The 24,464-nt window shown below is 42.8% G+C and overlaps 1 protein-coding gene across 6 annotated transcripts in view; it reads right to left on the bottom strand.

Moving 5' to 3' along the window:
- The window catches only part of CRIM1 (cysteine rich transmembrane BMP regulator 1), a 306,847-nt gene that overhangs the window by 178,377 nt on the left and 104,006 nt on the right, over positions 1 to 24,464 (bottom strand). For 4 of the 6 annotated variants that reach the window (XM_037895411.2, XM_037895410.2, XM_037895409.2 and 1 more), the window contains exon 3: positions 11,595 to 11,837. The exons of the other annotated variants lie outside the window; for them this stretch is intronic. In XM_037895411.2, the coding sequence (XP_037751339.1) occupies positions 11,595 to 11,837 (243 nt within the window). The remainder of the gene's footprint in view (positions 1 to 11,594; positions 11,838 to 24,464) is intronic. 6 annotated transcript variants of the gene reach the window in all.

Here is a 24,464-nt window from a genome sequence, read left to right as displayed (position 1 = left end):
GGTACTTATGTTTATGCCTGGAAATACCTGATGTCCATCATCAGTTGTATTTTTAATGGACATTCCATCAGGCTGTGATGTTCAGGGGTTTGAACATGACAGATAGTTCAGCTGCCTATTACTGCTGCTTTTCCTCCTTTGGACAAACAAAAATAAACAACTTCTTTTTACAGAGTGTCAGATGACTGAGGAAGCACAATGTATGTTGAAAATGTGGTTAGCCCTATAATTTATGGTCAAGAAGTTGAAATCTGCTTTTTCTTAATTAATCCTAAATATACTATGTCTAAGTAAATTTTATTGCAGCCTTACAAAACTGTCATGAAAGTTACCAGTCTAGACAAAAACCTATTTGTTCTTCCTTACTACCAGTATAGTAACGAAAAGCCTAATGAAATTTAGCTGCCTGTTTTTTAAAAAAATGCTCATATAAACGATAAGGTGAGTAGAATTTTACAGTACTGACAATTACACAAAACAACAAGCAATGCTTGATAAAACTGGGTTGGTATCACCTGAAGTGGCTGCTTATAATGGTGTGTGATAATTCATTATTCATAATGCCTTCTTCAATTATAAGAGAACAGACAGTGAGGTTAAATTCTAAATGTCTGAAGCTTCATTTTTGCATTCCCTATGGCATGATCTTCAGAAAATGTTGAGCACTAACAGCTCCAATTGACTTCAAGGAGCTGCAAGCTCTCAGTCTCAGAAAAAAATGACACCCTGAGTATTTCAAGAAGGATACCTAGAAATTGCTGTAATCAAGTTTAATGGACACTTTAAATATTTTGGGGGCAAGTGACTTGCCCCAAGCCACATCTAGCACCAACAGAACTAGGTTTAGAATTCAGAAATTCTTGTCTTCTAGTCCAGTGCTTAAACTATTAACTTGCATAGTATCCACCTGGCTATTCGTTGTAATGGAAATTCACAATGTATTTCCAATTTATGTGGGGAACAAATGGAAGTAGAAGCTTTAAGCCACTATAAATAACCAGCACAGCAGCCAGCCACATATAAGCAGAATTTTATTGACAAATACACAGAATTAGCTACACAGTATGGAGTTAAACAATGTACAGAAATCTTTAAAATATGAGCAATTCTGAATTTAAAGGAAAAAATTCCATTTACTAATCTACACTTAATTACAGCATTACAGGATGAACTTATAAAACTACAATTCACCTCAAAGTTTGCATATCACTTTGTAATACAGACAGTAAGATACCGGTCAGATTTTTTTGAATATCTTTAACATTAAGAATATTATTTTTTTTTAAAAAGCAGAGTTATCACTCAAATTAAATGTTTTAGGTATTTTAATGAATCATATGTTTATTTCTTCCACTACAATACTAATGGTTGACTTTCCAATGTATCCAATAAGAACCTAAATTTAACCATTTTGTCCCATAATAGCTAATGTAAAATGATGATATTTCTCTGTTTCTGTTACACTAAACAACAATCAGTGTCCAATATCTTGGTCTTCAACTAGCCATATTTCACTATTCTGGCTTCAGGACTTCACAAGTTGTGTAATTTCCTGAAGTCCAGCAGCCACTGAGCTATTCCAAGAAGCTTTTCCACCTCAAAAATGGTCACAAAAATCTTCCCATATCTGATCACATTCACGGAGAAGGAAAACAGGGAATTCACAAAGCAATGACCTCACCCAGCACTTCTGACAATCCTTTCTGGCTAACTGGTTTTCATGTCTTTCAATGGCTACAGCAAATTGGTGCATCTCCCATATATTCCATTAGCACAGCTAAGGGGAAGAAAAAGGTCTTATACTCTGGGAGCACTCTACAGTATTTGAAGAAGTCAAATGTCACAGCTGAGGGACATGGCAGGATTCCAAAGGAATACACTCAAATGGTCTGACTCCTTCCTGGAGAGACTCATCCAGTGGTAATGATGGGAAACAGCACTTCCGCCATCTTTGCACCTATGGGGTTTCTCAAATACCAACCCCCTTTGTTACTATTCAATATTCTCATGCAACAACTAGGAGGTAAGACATAATAGGCACAAGTGCCAACAGTATGCAGATGACACTCAGTTCTATCTATCCTTCAAAATATACATTACCACAACTGTCAGCCAGTGAGTTCAGTGTTTTGCCAAGATCAGCTCATGGATTGAATAAGAGTCGCTTGAAGCTAAAGGTCAGTTAAATGGACATTATGCTTGTTGGTAGAAGAAAACACTAAGAAATGTGGAGATATAGTGAAGTCTCCTGTAGCTGAAGATACTCAAACACAACTGGCCAAGTCAGTCCACAGTTTAAGAGTGCTCCTGGATTCCTTGCTGACAATAAACCCTCAGACAGCAGCATCCACAAGAGTTTCTCAAGATGTTCTGTCCTGATGGGTCCTCCATGTTAGGCACATGTGCACCCATGCACCTTTAACCAGACATTTTTCTTCAGCAGTGCCTGTGAACCTGTGGCTGAGCCCTACACACCCTTATGTTTTGGATCGAGGTTATATAGGGAGAGGCAGACCCACCATCATTTCAGCTCCTTCTCAACAACAAAGTCTAATCGCAAGAACTCAGAAGCAGAGGGGAAGGAGGATGGATAGTGGAGAATTCACAGGGACAAAACATCTCAAAACTCCAGTTACTATACACGAAGGCGAGTTACTTCTCCTTCTTCAAGTGATTGTCCCTGTGGGTGTTCCACGTTAGAGGACTCCTGAACAGTACCCAAATTATGGAGGATGGTGCTGAAGAGAGAAGTTCAGAATGGTTAGGAGAGTCTCACCAACAGCAGCATCTGATTTGGAGGCATGAATGACAGCATAATGCCATGAAAGCGGTGAGCATTAACAACCAAGGTTGCGGCCTTGCAAATGTCTAAAAGAGATGTATTTTTGAGCAGTGCTACATAAATGGTTGAGCTCTGGTGGAATGAGCCATCACTCTAGGCACAGGGTGGACCCCAGTGCTTCTTAACGTGCTAAAATGCATCCTGAAACCCATTTAGGTAGTCTTTGTATGGAAAGAGAATGTCTCCATTGCAGAGAAACTGAAAGGACTAAGAGTCGAGGAGAGGATCTGAAGGGTTTGGTCCCATTGAGCTAGAAGGCAAAGGCTCTTATGTCTAGAGTATTAAGACTGACCTCTTCCCTTGAAGAAGCTTGAGGATTGGGGTGAAAAAATGGAATTTGAATGTCCTGGTTGAGGTGAAAATCTGAAGAGACTTTAGGTAGGATGGAGGATGAAGAGATATTTTGTCTCAGTAGAACACAATGTATGATAGATCAGCTACAAGCACTCTCAGCTCAATTATTGTTCTGTCTGAAGTCATGGCTACAAAAAACACAGTTTTGTAGGATAAGCAAAGAAGGAAATAGCTCCCCAAGGGCTCAAAGGGTGGTTTTCTCAAGGCACTGAACTAAATTAAGGTGCCAAGGTATAGTGGGTTGTCTTACGTGAGGGAAGAGGTTGGTTACTCCCTTTAAGAATCTTTTAGTGGTAGTGTTTGTAAAAACTGATGACCTTGGGCTGATTGGTGAAAGGCTGTAAGGGCAGCTAAGTGGACTTTAACAGAGATGAATGATAAGTGTAGGCTTTTCAAAATTTAACAGATAATCAAGTCCGATGGAGAAGTGGGCCTCAAAAGGAGACAACGACCACTGTGTGCATCACAGCTGGAAAGCCTTCCACTTTTGAAGGTATGTTTTCCTTGTGGTGGGTTTCCTACTGTTTCGCAGCACAGACTGTACCTTGAGAGAACAACCTTGCTTCAAGTCCAAGAGCTATCAAGGAGCCATGAATAGAGGTGTAAGAGTGAGATTGTCTGCCTGACCCCTGTGTCATAAGGTCGGGCACCAAAGAAGGGATAAGAGGTGGCCTCGGACATATCAGGTCTGGGAACCATACCTGTCTCAGCCATGTGGGAGCTATGAGGACAAGTACTGCTTTCTCATGTTTCAGCTTGTTCAGGACTCTGAAGAGCAATGGCGTTGGAGAGTAGACATACAGACAAACCAAGGCCAAAGAATAAGGTGGGCATCTCCCAAGGAGTTCTGAGTCCCCTCCTTCATCAGAAGTGATAGCATTTTGTGCTTCAAGCTGTTGCAAATAGATCTATTGCTGGGGGGATCTGCATGAGACATCTTGCAAAAGACAGGATTGCTCAACTCGTACTCATGATCCTGGCAAAAATACTTGTTTCAAGTGTTTCCTATCTTGTACAACCTCCACCTGCACTCCCAGAGATGTGGCAACCCTTTTCATAAGGTCCTGAAACACTTTACACTCTTCTGGAGGAGATTTTAATTTCAGGCCTCATCAGAAGATGATGAAATATGGCAAGGGCGGCACCTACAGCTTCCCCCATTGTTGGAGACTACAGACGAAGGGGAGACAAAGATGATTTGGGATGATAGAAGAGTCTTCCCTAAAGATCCCTGCTATGGATGAAGGCAACCTCCTTCTAGACTGGGACTTTAGGAAACCTTGAAAATCTCAGAGCAGTCAGTCCAAGATGACCGGTAAAGGCCATGGGGGGTATTCTACCCTTTGAACTGCCAAAAGTGGTGGGCCCCATTCTGAGGATTCCTTGTAAGAATACCAGACATGATTTTTAGATTCAGTATCCCTGGAATGAGGTCCATGAGATGACCTAAAAGACCTTGGAAGGGAAAAATTGGTCTCTCGTGGTCTGAGTCTGAAGAGGAGATACAATTCTCCTCAGTAAATGGAGGAGCAGTTCCAGTTGGTGTTTGGAGTTTCAGTGTTAGAGAAAACTGGTACTGCCCTAATGTCACTGACATAAAAGAAGCATTGAAGTGAGGTAGCAGCAGTGGGCAAGGCAGCTAAAATGCCAACAGACAGGTTGGTGTTGAGGGAACCGGTCAATGTCCAAAACGAAGAAGCTAAGGAAAGCCATGCTGGAATCATCAACAGTGCAGAGACCAACACCATCAGTGCTAGATGGTGTAACAAAGAAAAGTCTGGTACTGGCAGACACACTAGGTCCCTCACTGCATAGAAGCCCTGTGGAGTTAACAGTACTGAAAAGGAAGGACCCGGTAATTATGAAGACACCACTCTTGATGGTCCTGGAGGAACAGGAGTCCACGATGCCACATCTGATGAGGCTGGTGAGCACTGGTGCCTGAGACCAGACCTCAACTTGATATCACAGAGCTTTCTTTGTGATGCAAAGAATGGGACTTTGACCGTTTCTGAGATTTGGAGGAGGAGGATGGCTTGGAGTGCTTTGAGATGGCTATCAGGGACAACGAGAAGGGGCGTTTCATTCTCGATTTGGGCTTTGGAGCTGGGGCGGGTGCTCTTCATGGACAAAAAGTCTGCCTTCTCGTGATTGGAATCCAGTTCTAAAGAGGGACACATTTTCTCCTCCGAAAGGTAGACTTAGAGGTGAAAATCCCTCGTTTATTTGTGCTGATAGGAAAAGAGGTAAAAATCGAACCTATCCCTAATCTAGACAATTCAAAGAGCTTTTGTGTCTATCCATAACAGCGACTGTGGCACACTGCTTAAACCCTGGGAATTTTTTCATGTTAAATCCACCAGATCTTGAACTATACTATTTAACTATACTAAAAATAAACTAGAATTAAAAACCATATACAGTAAGATGAACTCTTTGCAGACACTGGAAAACCAAAGCTAAACAGCTATGGAAAGCTCCAACTCTTGCCATGGGTGGTGAGAAGGAATGGAGAGGGAAGCCCCTTTTATGCCCTTGGGTTGACACACATGGAAAGCATGGACGTTGCCTAATGGTATTACTGGCAAAAGTTTCCGACTCAAGTGCATTGGGAGCATATGCATCTACAATGGAACGTGTATGTACACAATCACTTGAAGGAGAACTTCTGAGGTACAAATACAGGGCAGCGTACATTATAAGGAACAGGAGTTCAGAGATAAGTGATAAAAATAATTATAGGCATAGAAAGACTACTGTATAAAAAGATACAGAGTACAGTGAAACTGTTCAAAGAGGAGACAAATAAAAGGCGAAGGGATAGTCTCTAGGAGAATAGTCCTGTGGTTAACACCTTGAGCTGGACTCCAAAGATCTGGGTTCAATTCCTGACTCTACCACAGAGTGCAACTTTGGGTAAAGCACTTTCGCTCCCTCTCAGCTCCCCCTCTATGAAAGAGGATAACACTTTGACCCTTTTATCACCTTGTCTATTTAAGTTTTAAGCTCTTTAGGTCAGGGACTCTCTCTTCTTATGTGCCTGTACAGTATCCAGCAGAATGGGGAGCTATTCTTGCCATTCTACCCCAGTACAACCTATGAGAAATCATACATTTTAAGCTCAGAAGGGACCATTACGATAATCTAGATTGGCCTCTTAATAAAGATAGAAATTCAACATAATGAATAGTATACAGAACACAAAATCAGGCTCTTCACAAGGGGACATTCAATAAAACTGAAAGGCAAAAATTTGAAATTGACAGAAGAAAACATCTGCTTTTTTATTTAACATGTAATTAACCTGTGAAACTCTTTGCCACTTGATAGTATTGAAGCCAAGACCTTAGGATTCAAGAAAGGATTAGACATTTATAGGGATAGGGAATTAGACATTAGACATTTATAGGGAAAAAAAAGCTATAGTATATTAAATACGAGAAAAAAAAATGAGAAGGAAGATATACCCTCATTTAAAAAAAAAAAACCAACATGTTCACTGTGGGGTTTCTTCCACAGCTTCTGGTACTGGCCACTGTGAGCAACAGGATACTGGACTACAGGGACCACTGGTCTGATCTAGCATTGATTCTACCAATATAGGCATGTGTGTACCAAGTATAGCACAGCAACAACAGACCTGATGCCTTTGTGACAGTGAGGTCTACTTTTACCCCCAAATCTCCTACTGTTTTTGTATACATTGTTAGTGCACATTGTGTTGTTTCTGTAAATGTAACTTCCAGAATCTTTTAATGTCGGGTCCCTCTGAAAATCCCCAAACTACAGGCCCCATACGCTTTCCATTTGAAATACACAATCACTTATCAGCACGTGTAAGCCACAAAGAAATAAAGTATCTGCCCTATACTGAATATATATTTTGCCCATGTATCACAACAATGGTTTGGTCATTTCCCTGTTCGTAAATCTTGTATTGATGTATTTGGCCCCACCTAGTAGTTTCCTCTGTGATTGCCTACCCTGTCAAATAGTGACAGAGTCATAGAATTTAAGGCTCGAGAGACCACTAGATTATCTGGTCTGACCTCCTTTATAGCAGAGACTACCCACACACTAACCCAACAACTGAAATGAGACCAAAGTATTACAACGCACAAAAGACTAGACTATTATGAGCAACAGCAGAGAATAGAAGGGCCCGAGGCACACCAATGCCTGAGGACCCTGCACAAGCAGGGAAATGATTAAGTGAGATATACCCAGATGATCCTAGTTTTAGCCAATGATTTTAATTTATTGTATAATGCTATGTTCTATATAACCATTGTATGCTAAATAGAGTTAAATTGTAGGATTATAGAAGTATAAGGACTTGTTCACACTACAAAATTAGGTCAACTTAATTTAGGTCAACCTACAGCCACTGCAGTAATTCAATTGGCTGTTGGTGTCTACACTACCCTCCTTCTGTCTGTGAAATGCATCCTCACCAGAAGCACTTAAACCAACTGAAGTGGGGCATTGTGGGGCACTGACAGCCAAATGTGGAGCACTGATAGCTACGCGGGGCTCACAGCTGAAGCCCCCGATCCACCCTGGGTTGACAGCCCCAGCTGTGAGCCCCACACAAGCTCAATTTCACAGCACAGAGCCCAGCAAGAGTGAAACTGACATTCTTGCCAATTTCATTCTGCCATTGTCTCTGCTCAGAGCAGGCCCACTCTGACAGCTCTGGGAGGAGCTGGGAGCCCAGGCTCTCAGGGCCCGGCAGCTGGGCTCAGAAAAGGGAGCCTGGACAGCAGTGGGGCTCCCAGCAAGGAAAGGAGAGCCAAGGCAGCAGACTGCTGGGAGCAAGTAGCCGGGAACCAGGCAACCAGGCTCTAGTTGGAGCCCCACACTTGCCTTGGGGTGACAGCCCCAGTGAACCAAGTGCAGATTTCACAGTAGGAAACCTACTAGCCTTTCTTGTCAATTTCACAGATCCACACTGGAGCTGTGAAATTGACAAGAATTTTAATCAACAGCCAAAGTAAGTAACGCAATGTCTACATGGACACTGTGTTGTCCTAAATATACTGAGATAAGCCCTACATCTCTTGTGGAAATGGCGTTATGCCGGTGTAGTAGGGCACTTACATCAGCGGAAGCAAGACTCTAGCATAGACACTGACGTAGGTCGGTCGACATAAGTTAGATCAACCTAACTCTGTAGTGTAGACCAAGCCTGAGACTGATCAGTAGTTAGAAGGGATGATTATGTATTAGGTATCTAAGTAAGGAGGGCTGAAGTGCAAGACCTCCAGGCAAAGGCCTATAAGATTTTAGCTTAGCTATTTTAGGCCTTAGAGATAAGAAATATTGACATAAGTAAGTGACCAAAGAATAACCTATACCATAAGATTATGGGAAAAGATGTACCAAGAGGTGAAATCGTGAAAAATTAGAAAGATTAATTTTAGATGGCAAAAATGCTGTAGAGTCACATTTCTCTCTAACACCTGCCTTAACCACAGGGTACAGGTTTTGCATCAATGCTATTGAGAATAAAAGGAACTATACACAACCTATAGAAAACGGGGTACCTCAAGTTTTGGGGACACCAGACCAATAAGGAAAAAGAGGGTTGACACTTTCCTATACATCTGCAGAGCACAGGTATAGTCAAAAAAAATCACATTATAAAAAGGGGGTGCCCAGATTGGGAACACTCAGCTCCCTATGGGAAACTCCAGCAGGAACTATCCCTCTGCTGATGACCAATCCATGAAAGACCCATCAGACCCTAAAAGTAACTAGGAGGATGTGAGTATGACTGTAGCTAGAATTTGTGGGTGGATATATGTAGGATTTATATATGCTGTGATACTCATAACTGTGCTGGTAACTTTAATAAAACTGATGAGATATTAGCACTTGTTCTTGTGATTGTATATGCTACTTTCCTTGGCCTCCATGTGTTCCTATGTGCTCTAGATTTGAAACAACAGGCAAAGGTAACTCTGTTGAATTTGATACTGTAGACACCAGAGCTGAAACCACAGCTATTGTAATACAAGATCACTAAACTTACTTTAAATAAAAATGAAAGGCTACATAGCAAATGATGCACACTCACCTGCTGCACAAGAAGGCAAAAACCCACAGAGCTCACTGCAAATCTGATCTGGGGGGAAATTTCTTCCCGACCACTCATAAGACAATTAATTTGACCCTGAGCATGTGAGCAAGAACTGGCCAGCCACACACCCGAGAGAGAAAATGCAGAGTGCCACCTCAGAGCCCTGGCCCACCCTTCCAATGTCCCATCTGCAGCCGCGGCCATCTCCTGATTATTCAGAGGAAGGACATTAAAAACAAACCCTCTCAGAATACAAGGTGGGGAGGGAGGGAATCCCCTCCTGACCTGTCGGTGGCTGGCTGAAACCCTAAAGCATGAGCTTTAGGATCACAGGACATAAACTAGAAGTGAGCCCCAGGGCTGTTGAGCCTATTCCAAGTACTGATGATGCAGGGTGCTGAGTTTCACCTTTGATTTCAATGGGAGTAGCACCTCACAAGTGAGAGTTATTTGTGTGTTCACAAGAAGTGGGAAATGGACAAAGGTTGAACATGTTGCCCAGCTCTCTGAGTGTTCCTTTGACTCATATGTAATGATTGTGTACTTCTTTTAAGTTTGCCAGATCCTCATTTTATGGCCTCTGAAAATCTTCACACTTAGGAAGTATCTTTCTTACCCCTTGCTATATACAGAATCATAGACCCGTAGGACTGGAAGGGACCTCGAGAGGGTACCTAGTCCAGACCCTTACACTCAAGGCAGAACTAAGTATAAGAACATCCCTGACACGTTTGTCTAAACTCTCTTAAAAAATCTCCAATGATGGAGATTCCACAACCTCCCTAGGAAATTTATTCCAGTGCTTAACCACCCTGACAGTTAGGAATTTTTTCCTAATGTCCAACCTAAATCACCCTTGCTGCAATTTAAGTCCATTGCTTCTTGTCCTATCCTCAGAGGTTAGAGAGAACAATTTTTCTCCCTCCTCCTTGTAACAACCTTTTATGTATTTGAAAACTTATATCCCCTTTCAGTGTTCTCTTCTCCAGACTAAACAAACCCATTTCCCCCCCGCCCCCATCTTCTCTTATAGGTCATGTTTTCTAGACCTTTAAATCTTTTTTGTTGTTTTTCTCTGGACTTTCTTCAATTTGTTCACATCTTTCTTGCAATGTGGCACCCAGAACTGGACACAATACTCCAGTTGAGGCCTAATCAATGTGGAGTAGAGCAGAATTATTTCTTGTGTCTTGCTTACAACACTCCTGCTAATACCTCCCAGATTGATGTTCGCTTTTTTTGCAAGTGTTACACTGTTGACCCATATTTAGTTTGTAATCAATGACCCCCAGATCCTTTTCTGCAGTACCCATTCCTAAGCAGTCATTTCCCATTTTGTGTGTGCAATTGATTGTTCCTTCCTTCCTAAGTGGAGTACTTTGCATTTGTCCTTATTGAATTTCATCCTATTTACTTCAGGCCATTTCTCCAGTTTGTCCAGATCGTTTTGAATTTTAATCTTATGTTCCAAAACTCTCGCAACCCCTCCCAGCTTGGTATTGTCCGCAAACTTTATGAGTGTACTCTCTATACCATTATCTAAATCATTGTTGAAGATATTTCACAGAATTGGACTCAGAACTGATTCCTGTGGGACCCCACTCAATTTGCCCTTCCAGCATGAATGTGAACCACCGATAACTACTCTGTGGGAATGGTTTTCCAAGTTATGCACCCACCTTATAGTAGCTCCATCTAGGTTATATTTCCCTAGTTTGTTTATGAGAAGGTCATGTGAGACAGTATCAAAAGCCTCACTAAAGTCAAGATTATCACATCTACCGCTTCCCCACATCCACAAGGCTTTTTACCCTGTCAAAGACAGCTATTAGGTTGGTTTGACATGATTTGTTCTTGACAAATCCATGCTGACTGTTACTTATCACCTTATTCTCTTCTAGCTGTCTGCAAATTGATGGCTTAATTAAATAGTAAGTGCAGTCCTCCCAGTAAAAAAGGAACTTCTTGGAAGTTGCACATGTTCCGCTTACCCTGAATATCAGATAAGTTGTTTTTGCAAAAATATCTATGGTCGTATACACCACCCTCTCTTATAGCACCCCTGCCCCCATTTCAGTTTATCTCAGCCAAGAAAAATATTTGTTTAAATAAGTTTTGGGGGGTTTTAAATGGATGTTGTTCCAGTGATGTGCAGTACACAGTTATTGATGATAATAATACCTGTAATAGGATATTCAGTAGATTTTACATTGCTTACAGTGTAGTCTGTACTGGAAATTATTTTATTATACATTGTGCTTCTTAGAGATAGGTGACGGGGAAAATTTCAACATAAAAAATGGCACCCATTTTTACCTGGTTTACATTCGTAGAGATCACAGCACTCCCCTGGCTTCCCTGATGCTTTAGAAACCAATATATTCAAGTAGCCTGGCTGGCAAACTTTCCTCAAGCAACCTGCAGGGTTGCACACACAGCGGCTTGGAAGTGGACAGCATTCCCCTGGAGGAGCATAACCTTCAATCAAAATGGAATCTTCTGGACAGCGAGGAGAAAACTGGACCTCACAGCGGGCCTTGGAGCAGTCAGGTTTCTCTTCTGAAAAGGAGAGAGAAATCAGCATACTGCGTATGTCAGTAAAACACTGTCCGGATGTTTAAGCTCCACAACACTGCTTTGACAAGCCTGGAGGCTATTACCCTTGCAGGTGATGTGCCACAAGAAAAATCAGGATTGGCTAACATCAACCAAGCTTAACAGTAGCACTGGGATCTACAAAAGTAGTAATATAGATAGAGAGAAGATGATAAATGTATGTTCAATATATTTTACTAAAACTTTATTTGCCTTTTTTTAAATTCTTTAGTACTGCAGAATGTAGTGAAGCTAAATGTTTATTTGGCTCTGCTTTTAAAAAAAAAATACAACCCCTCTCTCTCTCTCTAACTATAGATGAACCTGGTAAAAATGCCTGGCTTTAATGTTGTCTAAGTCTTTCCATACTAAAAGCTGGTATTCAGTAGCTTATAACTCTGTAAATTTCAGCTGTTTGAACTGAAATTTCCCATGCTGGTGTCTGTCTCAGGTTAATTTTTAAGTTTCAGCAAAACCAGTTCAGCTATTTCCAAGAATGAAATAGGGAAAATTTTAAAGAATTTGTACAGACCTTTTCATTAAGAAGCTCTGAAGCCTACATGCTTTGGAGCAGAGACCTGAAATCTGGCTGGGGGAAGAGGGGTCATTCTGGTATCAGGGATGTGCCTTTTGCTGTCCCCATGAAAATCCACTCACATTTAGCCAAGTTATAAGCCTCCAAAAAACAGCAATTCATAAATGTTCAGAAGAGACTTGTAGAGTTTGGCAGCTATGTTCTCTGAAGATTCCTTCTGCATTAGACCTGCTTCCACCCCGGGCTGCAGTATATGAGAAGGACTCGTCCTGCATCCACTCTTCCTAACACAGCTAGGGCCATGGAGACCCTCCTGCACCTGCAATAGTACCCCTGCTAGTGCCCAGGAAGAGGAAGCGGCCTCACTGGAATGCAGAGAGGTGAGGGGCAGAAAGCACAGACAATCTTGGAAGGTGAGGTAGGGAAAAATGTGGGGTTGAGGGGGTAACAAAAAGTGAGGCAGATACAAGCTGGAGGAAATGGGCTAGAAAGGAGACAAATACAAGCTTGGTAGGGGAAGGTGAATGGCTGAAAAAGATTATGAGGGTAGAGGAGTAAGACAAAGATAGATTGTGAGCGCTCCTAGGGGCAAGCTGGGTGGATACAGACGGGTCTTTAGCCACTAGCGCACACCCTTTCCCAAAACCTGGGAAGCAAAGATTCCAGAGTCTCAACATTTTTCTGCTGTCTAGAAAATAATGAAACCCACTGACAAAGCCTGCATCTCACCCACCTGTAATGGCTGGTCTACAAAGAAACTAACAGCCTGCTACTTAGATCAGTTACTCCATTAACTCAAGCGGAAGAAGTCTATACTGTGAATCCAACTTTGCTGATGACTCAGTATCATTCCAGACACTGGTATTTCAGTGGGTTTTTTAAATTGAAACTAGGCAATTATATATTTAACAGTACATTGAAAGAAAGTTATGGTTACTTGGGATGATAGTATTTCCTGACTTTTGAGATTTCAGCCTCTCTTCCTGCTCCCCATGATGGCATCTAGGAGGCCCTGTCCTTAGGGAAGGTCTGAACCTCCTTTTCCTGCTCCCACATTGGATCCAGGGGGATCCTTGCCCTACTCAAGGGTCTGGGCCATTCTCTCAGTCCCCCTCACATGAGCTGGATTCTGTGGGACCCCACCCCCTCAGGATATCTAAGCCCTTCTTCCCCCCCACCTCCAATGTAGAATCTGGGGGGTCCTTGCCTTCTGGGTGGATCTGAACCCCTCTCTCTACATTCTGTTCCTGTGACAGGATCCAGGGAGAGGCTGTCCCTGTGGGATATCTGAGCCTCTCTCCCTACACCCAACATAAGCCAGGATATGGCCCTGTAACTCTGAGGGGGACTGACCAGGGGGGTTCCCAAGATACAGCCCCCTGGGGGAAAAAACCAAACAGTTTTTCTTAAAGTTTACAGATTCAACTGTTTTTGTGCAAATCTGGCTCCTAACATGCTAAATGGTTAATGGGACTGGTCACTGAGGAGGAGGGTACATGTTGGAGGATGGTGGAGGAGGTGGGTGATTTGCAGGCTGGGTCTTCTTCAGATGCTCAAAGTTACTGAAACCATCGTGAAATAAAACTGTCAAGATTTGGGGGCCTAGATTATGCTGAGATTTCCCTTTGTGGCCCTGGGAGCAACTTCAAACATTTCAAAGCATGACCATTATCCCTATTCCACTGTAACAAAGTATACCAGGTGCGAGGGAGCACTTGGAAATCTCAGAACAACCTAATGGCCTAAGTGGAAAGAACAGTAGACTAGGACTCAGAAAATCTGAGCTCTATTCCCAGCTCTGCTACTGATCTTCCAGGTGACACTAGCCAAGTCACTTCACCTATCTGTGCCTCATTTTCCCTATCAGTATAATGGTGATGATGTTTTCCTCCTTAGTAAAATGTTCTGAGATCTACTGCTGAAGAGTGCTATGTAAGAGCTCGGTATTATTATAATTATCTGCCCATATAATCTCAACTGCAAACCTTCGAGATAAATACAACTGCCTAAATAAGCACTTACTTCTACTAACACCATTTCTCTTTGCGATTAAAAAAAACTGATTCATGCAGAGTTAAGGTTGTTGCCCACTGATATCTCATGCCCTTTCAGCATGTTAAATTCTGCAAAACTCAAATTTCCGAAAACAAGGAAATATAGAGTTAAGGTGTACAGCCACTGAATCGTTATCTTTGAATGATGCCTCAATATGCTCATAATGAACTTCCTCACACACTGCCTGTGCACTGTACCCTACAGGAGCTACCTTACCTACCCAAAACTCAAAAACTTAACCTAATCCACAGAAAGAAGACCACATCTGCAACCCTTTCATCTTTATGCACCCGATGCCATCTATACTTTCACTTTCCCTTCATTACACCCACAGACCATACTCAGTTCCATAATCCCCATGGCAAGATGTCTTCTGTGCCCTGCTACTGATGTAACTCCAACAAACCAGCACAGAAATGAATCATACTGGAACTCTCAAGATACACATACACTCCCCTCTCTCACACACACACCCACCTCCCTCTCAGATTACCTCATATCACAATCACAGCTCTGCCAAATTGCTCCAACTAATCCCTCTGTAGTGGGGTGGCTTCCCCACCCCTGCAGAACAGGGGATAAAAGCAGCCCTGGAGAGGGCTGCAGCTGGGAAAAGCTAGGCTGAGTGGGGAAGCAGTCACAGCTGGGGCCACGCCCAATTAGGCCACAGCTGGCACTATAAAAAGGCTGTGAGAAGGGAGTCTCACTCTAGCCCTAGAGTAGGAAGGGCTAGCTGTCTCAGCGCAGTGCAGCTCAAGCCTGGTAAACCCCCAGGCTGCAGGCCTTGAGGAAGGCCTATGAAAAGGTCCTGGGGCTGTAGAGGGGCAGCCTGAGGCTAGGCAAAGGCAGCAGGTCCTAACCCCATGCCAATGATGAGTGGTCATGACAGACTGCAGTCTGCCCCAGTGAGTGGGGGCAAGATGATGACTGGCAGTAACCACTGAGGCAAGGTGGGTTTAGAGGGTTGGGGGTTCTCCTAGGAGGGGAGACCCAGAGTGTGGGGGTACTGCTGGGGCAGAACCCCAAAGTTAAAGGGCACCGGGGTCCAGGAGGGACATGGCCTGAGGCAGGCGAGACATGGGCCAGCAGGGGGCACTCCAAGGCTGAAAAGAGCTAATTCCCAGATGACCAGCAGGAGGCTCCGCTCTGGTGAGTCCTCGCTTCGCTACACCGCCATCATTCAATACAGCTACATAGAATACAGTGAACACAGCTGGTATGTATGCAGGTAATCCCCAGAGACTATTACCAGCTTCAGGAGGTAAGACTGGATAGGAATGTATTGTAACTCTTCATTTCCTGGTTTTCAGAAGTTTGAGATACTATGAGGTAACATTAACTAACTCTGTGCTAGTGTTTTGTCTGTGAATAGTGAAAGATAAACAAGCTTGTAATACAGCCTAAATCATGTAAATAAACAGTTTGATATAGGTGCTGGAAATAGGGATGCTAGGGGGACAGCTGAACCCCCTGGCTTGAAGTGGTTTCCATCATATACAGGGTTTACAGTTTGGTTCAAAGCTCTCAGCACCTCCGCTATCCAAACTATCCCTGCACCCCTGTAGTTCAATGTATATATTCTTTCCCAAGGTTCCACAAAAGTCATTTCCATTCTGCTCTCTCTGTCCTCCCTTTTTATCTTTATTCTTTTCCTTTTTAACAAAAACACCATGGCTACAGGCTGCCCTTGAAGCTTTAGAAAATTCTCTTCCATTTGTGGATTCAGAGAACACTAGTATTTCTCTGAAAAAACTACAGTTAATTCAATAGGCTTGAAACATTTTATAAACTAAACTACTTTACCTTTCCTTTATCAGCAACAATGCAATGCAAGTAGAAATAATTGTATCAGCGAACCTGAAGACTCAACTGGGTTTTACCAGATGCCAAAGAAGATGAAAAAAAGGATGACTGGAGAATAGAGGAAACCTGACTGATAACCAGATATACAGTTTAACTGGTACTATTAGGTGGATTTCCTTTCCATTGTTTCTTGTTTGTCATTTTGCCTAAAAATTGATTGAGGTATATGGTTTGAATGGGTATAAATTTTAAAAGATTTGCAACCTTGTTTTCATATTTTAATTTTAGTGACAATAGTTTGGATTTTAGTGTCCCCATGAAGTGTTGAAACTCAACTAACATTGTTTTGGTTATGTGACATTATCTGATTAAACTATGACCATGAAGATCATTGTTGCTACCAGTTGTATAATTGCAACAAATCTTGTACAAAATGTACCATGTAAGATGTCTATGGAAAGGTTATAATTTGCTGAGATGATTATGCATTTGTATGCATGTATCATTTTTGTATTTGAAGTTGAGTACTGGCTCTATACCTGGATTTCAAATGTTTGTTCCAGAGGTGATGCCCACAACATATTTAGCCTGCACATTGTGGAGGGACTACTCAAATTAAGTGGCTCATCAAGGACACTTACCTCACAATGGACCATGGGAGACTCCTGTGATAATGGACTTTCTTGCTAGAACTAAATGAAGTCATGCATGGACATATGACTTGCCCATGTGACTCCAAACACCATCTTGCTACCTGTAATTTTCCACTAGCTGTGCTGAGGGCTTTGTTTGAAACCATGGATTTCCCTCCACAGGGCAGAAGCTATAGAAGGCACTGGAAATATCTCCATTTTGCCTCTTCCCTGCTCCAGCCTCTGGACTATGGATTTATACTAATGGGAGCATTCTAACCAAGGTACTGAGAACCTTCCAGTGAGTTAGAAGCAAACAGACTTGACTTAAGACAGCAGTTTATTTAATCCCTGCTACAAGCCTGATCCAACAACTTTGCATTTATTTGTATTTGATTCCTTTAACCAACTTTAAGTCTCACCTTTCGTTTTTCTAAATAAACTTTTAGATACTAAATGATTGGCAACAGTGTAATTAATGGGTAAGGTCTGAGTTATATATTGACCTGGGTGTGTGATCCTTCGGGGTCAGAACAACATTTTATTTGATATTGGTCTTAAGGAACTACTCCTCTGTAAATCTCTAGTGTTTTTAGTGGTGATACAAGGACTGGAATGCCTATGAAAACTGCTTTTTCTTACTTCCCGTTTCAAACAGAACTTTACTTTTGTTGCTGGCTTGGTACATCTTATTGAGAATAACTACCAGTTTTTGAGGCATCTACCCTATTTCTCAACAGTTTGTCCTGAATTTGGTATTCTCAGCTTTGATACATGGAGTCACGGTGACAGAGTGTACAAGGATTCAATTTTCAAAATTGCCTACGTGATTTTAGGATTCTAAGTCTCACCAAAAGGCAACATGACTTAGGTTCTAAAGTCATTTAGTTACCTTTAAAATTTTTACTTAGGTCTAGTATCAGTACTTGAAAAATGATGACATATAAAGCTTTTTTTAAATTGTCAAAATGAAGCAAAGCAGAGGCAATAATGCACTTTGCCAGACTAGAATAACATTCACATTTTATGAATTTTTTTTCTGTAAACAAGAAAAAATGTAATGTCTCATTTGATAGTCTTTTGCTCCCCCCAAAATAAGACAGATAACGTCTGACAAAACTGCTGTTACTGCACATTCAAATATTACCTTCAACTATTATTTAGTAATGAAACTTCTTCAAACTGAACCTGCATGTCTAATCTTATATAACCCCTTATACTAAACACATGGTCATATTGACCATTAGTGAGTGACCAGGACAAATTACAAAAAGGCATATATTGTGAACAGCCTTATTTGCGAGTAATATACTAGTTTTGATATTTGATGGAGATCCTGTCTTGTGGAAATACAACTACAATCTAAACACTAATTGTAAATTAACTCAAGCATATACTTTCCTTTTGCCACTTTAAGTGGTTCAGTTGCCCACTGACAACCACATAAGTGACTGTTTCTATCTCCCATCCCCCTCACCAGTCATGCTTACCCTAGTTCCTTTTATCATGCTGACTGCAACTTGTATCACATTAGTGATTTAAATACGACATTGAACATAAGTTTTTATCATACAGAATGTCAATGACTGAAGAGGCTGGGCACAGGTGTTAGTAAGAGCCTCGTAACATCCTGATGACTGTTCCAACCATGCTAAATTTACGTTTAACTGCAAGATGTTAGACACACAGATCAAGATGTGGGACTGGATAGCAAGAGATTGTTCAAGAGTCAAGAAGTAAATCTGTGATCCCCTCACAAGTAATGGTAAAAGCGGAGGAGGAGAACCTTCCAAAAGAAACACTGTCACAGGAGCCAGTGAAAGCTTGAAGATCACTCGGCCCTCAAAAAAAAACAAAACAACAAATAGTTTAACTGAGCTGGAGAGCTGTAGGGAATAGAAAGGCTCCTCCAGGAGCCCAGGGTCAACAGAGAACTAGAGCTGAGCAAATAATTGATCTTTCAGTTTGGTGGAGGTACTGAAAATTTGGGGGAAAAAACTGGCTCATTTCAAACTATACCTGAAATTCTTTTTTCCCCCCTCAGCAAAATGAAAAACTAAAGAGATTATTCTGTACTGAATAAAGTATTTTGACCCAATTTTTTTTTTTGGCATTTCATTTTGTTTTCAGGCATTTCTTTTTCAAAAACAAACATAGCTAAACTTCTAAACCAGTGGTGGGTAACCTGCAGCCCAGCAGGGTTATCTGATTGTGGGTCATGAGACATTTGGCTGATGTTGACCATCCACAGGCAGAGCCTCCCGCAGCTCCCAGTAGATGTGGTTTACCATTCCTGGCCAATGGGAGCTGTGGGAAGTGACAGGCCGTAGGGATGTGCCGGCTGCCGCTTCCTGCAGCTTCCATTGGCTGGGAACGGCAAACCGTGGCTATTGGGAGCTGTGAGGGGCCAAAGTCAGCAAAATGTCTTATGGCCCGCCATCAGATTACCCTGATGGGCCGCAGGTTGCCCACTATTGCTATAGAAGGAGCAGGAGATCATCAATAGCAGAGAACAAAAACTTTGAGATAGAGTGGGCATTCCAGAGGAAGCACGAGAAGGGAAATGGGAAGGATACAGATGCCCATGACATTTGTGAGCAAGTGTACAAATGGGTAGAAGGGCTAGGGCAGATGTCACCAAAAGCAACGAAGAGGAGACAGAAGAAGTTGTGAACGACAGATACAGAGATTGGAGAAAAGGGAGTAAGTGAGCATAAAATACAGTTAGAAGAAGTGGTGGAGAGGAAGTCTCAGGGGAATGGATGTAGTGAGAAGCACAGGTAAGTACTTCCTGGACATGATTAATCATCTTCTATTGTATGAAAATTATCCCAAGAGTTAATTATGCTATAGATCAACTGTGCAGAGAATTAGTTGAGATGAATCAGTTATGAAATGAGTCAAATTCACAGAAAAGCAATTATAATGATGAAATGCTTGTACCACTAGAATCCTGGGGTGTTTATAGTCTGAATTTTTTTTAAAGTATGGCCTTTATATAACACACAAACACATAATAAAGCCCCAATGCGCTATCACTCACCTCTGCTAGCACTTACTTCCCACGCACTAAGAGACATTAATCTATGTTTTATACTGATGTTGGTCCATATATTTTGCAAAATGTATTAAACAATGCTTTATCATTAACCTTTGTTCATTCTTTTCCCCTATTAAAGCCTTATAAGTGGAAGGAATAGAGTATGGTTAAAAATGATTGCATATACATGGGCTCCAGGCACTGGAGCCTGTTGAAAGTCTGTATTTGACACAAGATGAAAATGGTTTATCATAAACAGCCATCATCGCACCAATTTTTAGAGTTAGGTCCTGAACTAGGGATGTAAATATAATTTTAAAAAATTGTGTGTTTAAACTATTAAAATTATATTGGTTAACTGTTTACTATTTTATATCCCTAGTTGGTACCCCATCAACACCCCCTCCTGCACACTATCATGGCAACGGGAGGAGTGGGGGAGAGTTATGGTGGTTGGGAGAACCTATCATATGACTGGGAGGTGTCATAGCAACACAAGTCTCCCCCATCACATGACCCAGTCTCCTTCAGTGCCTTGCAGGACTTTGGCTAGCTCCAGTCATGTGCCCCTTGCTTCCCAGCTCCCTGGTTGCCCCATGGGCCAGGAGGCAGCAAGACCACCCTAATAGCAAACCAGCAGTGGCTGGACTTAGTGACCAACGCCACCTGCTGCCGCAGCCTGGGCCCCGAGCGGCTGCCCTCATGGTAGGAGTCTGTGCAGGGGCTCGACACAGTCTCCCATGGGGCTGGGGCAGCGGGGGTGGGGAAATGGGGGGCAGCTGCTCCCCAGACAGGGGATCCTTGTCTATGGGGGAGGGTGTGCGCCTGGCCAGGGTCCCTGTGCTGGCTCCTGGTGGGGAGCGAGGCACCCAGCCCTGGGAGCCAGCACTGATAGCCTGAGAGCACATCATCTTTCAACCACCCCCAGTCCCCACTGTTCCAGGCTTCCGAGCCAGTGCCGTGCAAGGGAATTTCAGCTTGTCCTGCCCTGGGCGCTGCCGCTGAGTAGGGAGCAGGATACAGATAGGTAAGAGGGAGACTTGCTAATACACAGTGTGCTCGGATGTGGGGAAAGGGGCAATCTGTTTTAAACATTAACTGCAATATATTAACGGTAAGACTAATACTTATCAGTTAACCATTTAATATTTTACATCCCTATCTTGAACAGGGAGTTAATGGTCACCAAAAGAGATTTCACTCAACAGGGAGAATGGTTTACTGTGCAGGATTCACTTCTGTGGTTGGACTTCATGGACTGGAGGGAGACCTACTACTACATTAATAATATTTTGCATCCAAGGATCTCAAGTGATAGACAAAAGTGGTTAATTATTATAGCCACTGTCATAAACATACAGCTAAGGGTAACCTAGAATTCTTCCTTATCTGTAAGGGGTTAAGATGCTGAAATAACCTGGTTGGCACCTGACCAAAAGAACCAATGGGGAAAGAAGATCCTTTCAAATCAGGAGGAAGGGGTGGGAAGGCTTTGTTTGTGCTCCGTCTTCTCGGGGGAAGCAGAGAAGCATCAGGTCAGAAAACTCCTCCTAAAATGAGTCTCAATATTGCAAAAAGAGTAAGTAAATAAGGCAAGGCACGTTAGATTATTTTTTGGTTTTAGCTTGTGAATTTTCCCATGCTGCTGGGGGAAGACTTGGCCAACCATGTGAAGCTAGCCCAGAGGGTGGGAATTGTCACCCACAGCTGGGCTAAGCAAGCTTTTACACCTATCCCTGTTCCTGAGCCTTCCACCAGGGCCCCATGGGTGTTAACAGAGATCCCGATGGAGGTGATGGAACCGGATCCCCTGCCAATGACTGCAACAGCCATAATGGATCCAGTCCCAGAGACCCAGCCAAAGCCAGTCCCAGAACCGGAACTGGCGAAGCAACCAGCACTGCAAGTGCTGGACTCAACCATAGCCATTCTATAGCTGAGAGAACTGAGTGATAGGAAAGTTAGACTGCTCAAGGTCATACAGCAAGTCAGTACCAGGGCAGTAAATCAGCAGCTGGTCACGTGCCCTAACTCTAGATCACACTAGAAATGAAGGTAATAATTACTATTGTTTTGTTCAGATTATCAGATCACAGTCATTGACTTTGATGCAGTTTTCCTATATTGATATAGAAGGCCTAGGTGATATGAGCCACCATAATTAAAAATGGACACCTGAAGTTATACTCTTGAATCCATACCCACCATTTCTGAAAATAAAGCCACTGAAGTGTTAACTAAAATACATAAACTATCTCTGTTATATGTTAATACAATATCCTGATGCTACTATAATGCATAAGATTATAGAATTGTCTTTATTTCTCACTCTGAAGCTTAAAATGTCTGTGGATTCAGAGTGAAACAATGGAAACAGATACAAGAACAGCTGAAAGCTCTTTTTCTTTAGGATATCACCATATTCAATCACCACCAGGATTGGCAGTTTTTATCATCCAGTTTTTAAGTTTTCAGCCATACTCTGCTTTTTTACACTTTACAAATTGAATCCATATGACAGCATGGGCTAGCAAGAACCTATTGCACATCAATGAGAACTGGTGGGTGCTCAGAACTTTTGAAGATCAGGCCATTTAATTAAGTGCCTAAATATGGACTTAAGCCCACCTTTAATCACCGATTTTTAAAAAATAGTGGTTAAGAGCCTTATTTTTACCCCCAGCTGATTTGACATTTGCACTGGTATTTACTTTTTCTGATTTACAGGAATCTCACATTCTGTAGAAAAATAATATTTCTAAGAGTTAGTATACAAAACCTAACTGTTGACCTTTTCACTGTTCGCTCCAAAAAAGGGCAACAAGGTAGAATATTTTTTGTGTAAATCAGCTGCCAAGACAAAATGGGTCTCTTGCGTCTCATTTTCATAAATAACCAGACCAAAGTGATTTATGAAAGTAGTAAATTGTAAACACCTCCTAGGGCAGAATAATTAAAGGTTTGGTAATCAACTTGGCACCTCCAAAGACTTGAAGGGAAGGAAAGTATAATTAACAATGGCAGACTTCATTGCTGAGCAATAACGGTTACTAAACTGTGAAATGGCTCAGTGCTACGTTTTTGCTATGAAGCACAAAACAAATACACTCCCCTTGTTATGTACCCAAATGTGTGTGTACATGCTCAATGTATACTGTGTTCTAAGATGGTTTTCTCCATCTGCCAGACCAGAGATGAGCCACTAGAAGCTCAATTACTGGTTTACCGTATCCACACATTAGGGTTGCCAATTTTCTAATTGCACAAAACCAAACACCCTTGCCCCTTCTGCAAGGCCCCACCCCTGCTCACTCCATCCCTGTCCCTCTGTCGCTTGCTCTTCCCCACCTCACTAATTAATTTTCACTGGGCTGGAGCAGGAGGTGCAGGCTCTGGGGTAAGGCTGGAGATGAGGAGTTTTGGGTGCAGGAGGGAGCTCCGGGCTGGTGGTTGGGGCTGAGGGGTTCAGAGTGTGGGAGGAGGCTCTAGGCTGAGACAGGGGGTATTTGGGGAGCAGCAGGGTGCTCCAGACTGGGGTTGAGGGGTTCGGCACGCAGGAGGGAGTTCCAAGCTGGGGCAGGAGATGGGCTCCAGGAGGGAATTTGGGTGCAGGAGGGGGCTAAGGGCTGAGGCAGGGGACTGGAGTGCAGGAGGGGGTACAGTGTGCAGGAGGGGGCTCAGGGCTGGGGAATGAGGTTGGGGTGAGGGCACTGGTAGCTGCAGAGCCAGTGCTCAGGACAGGGTAGGGGCACTGTGCAGAAGCCCCATGGTTGTCCCTCCACCTAGGGTCTGAGAGACCTGTTGCCACTTCTGGGGAGCTGCACGGAGCCAGGTAGGGAGCCTGCCAGCCCTGCCCCAACCAGACTTTTAACCAGGTGTTCCAGTTAAAAACCAGACACCTGGCATTATGCGATCACTGGAAATTCAGCCTCTGATGCCATTTTTGACTACATGGTACTTTCTCTAGTAACAGACTCCACTCCGAAGTCCCAGCCTCCAGTGGTGGGTACTGCTCGGGAGTCACCCACAGTGGAACACCCATAGGGACACTACTCGAAGAAGAAAAGGAAGTTACTCACCTTGTGCAGTAATGATAATTCTTCGAGATGTGTACCCCTATGGGTGCGCCACAACCCGCCCATCTCCCCTCTACTTTGGAGTTCTCCATAAGGGCTCTGTGGTAGAGAAGGAACTGCGGGGCGGGCGGAAGGGGAAGAGACGGTTTCGCCCGCACAGCGCTAAATAGCTTCAAGGCAGACCACGAGGGAGGGAGAGCACATGTGTGGGCTCAATGTACACTGCTACCAAAAATCTCCAATTAGAGGCACAGGGGCACACATACACCGACAGTGGAGCACCCATTGGGATACTACTCGAAGAAGAACCTGTACTTAAAGAGAAATCAGTGGTTATAATGACCACACAAATGAAACTATCAGTTGGCTTGCAGGGGATATTTCCCCTCCCCCCTACAAGAAGGTTCAGGAGGATGACATCTATAGACAGAGCATTGTCTAAAAGTTAGA

The sequence above is a fragment of the Chelonia mydas genome, chromosome 3 (genome assembly GCF_015237465.2).
Source record: "Chelonia mydas isolate rCheMyd1 chromosome 3, rCheMyd1.pri.v2, whole genome shotgun sequence".
In the NCBI taxonomy this organism is placed as follows: Eukaryota; Metazoa; Chordata; order Testudines; family Cheloniidae; genus Chelonia; species Chelonia mydas.
Note: the sequence above shows the minus strand (reverse complement) of the source record. Positions and strands in the feature narration are given on the sequence as shown.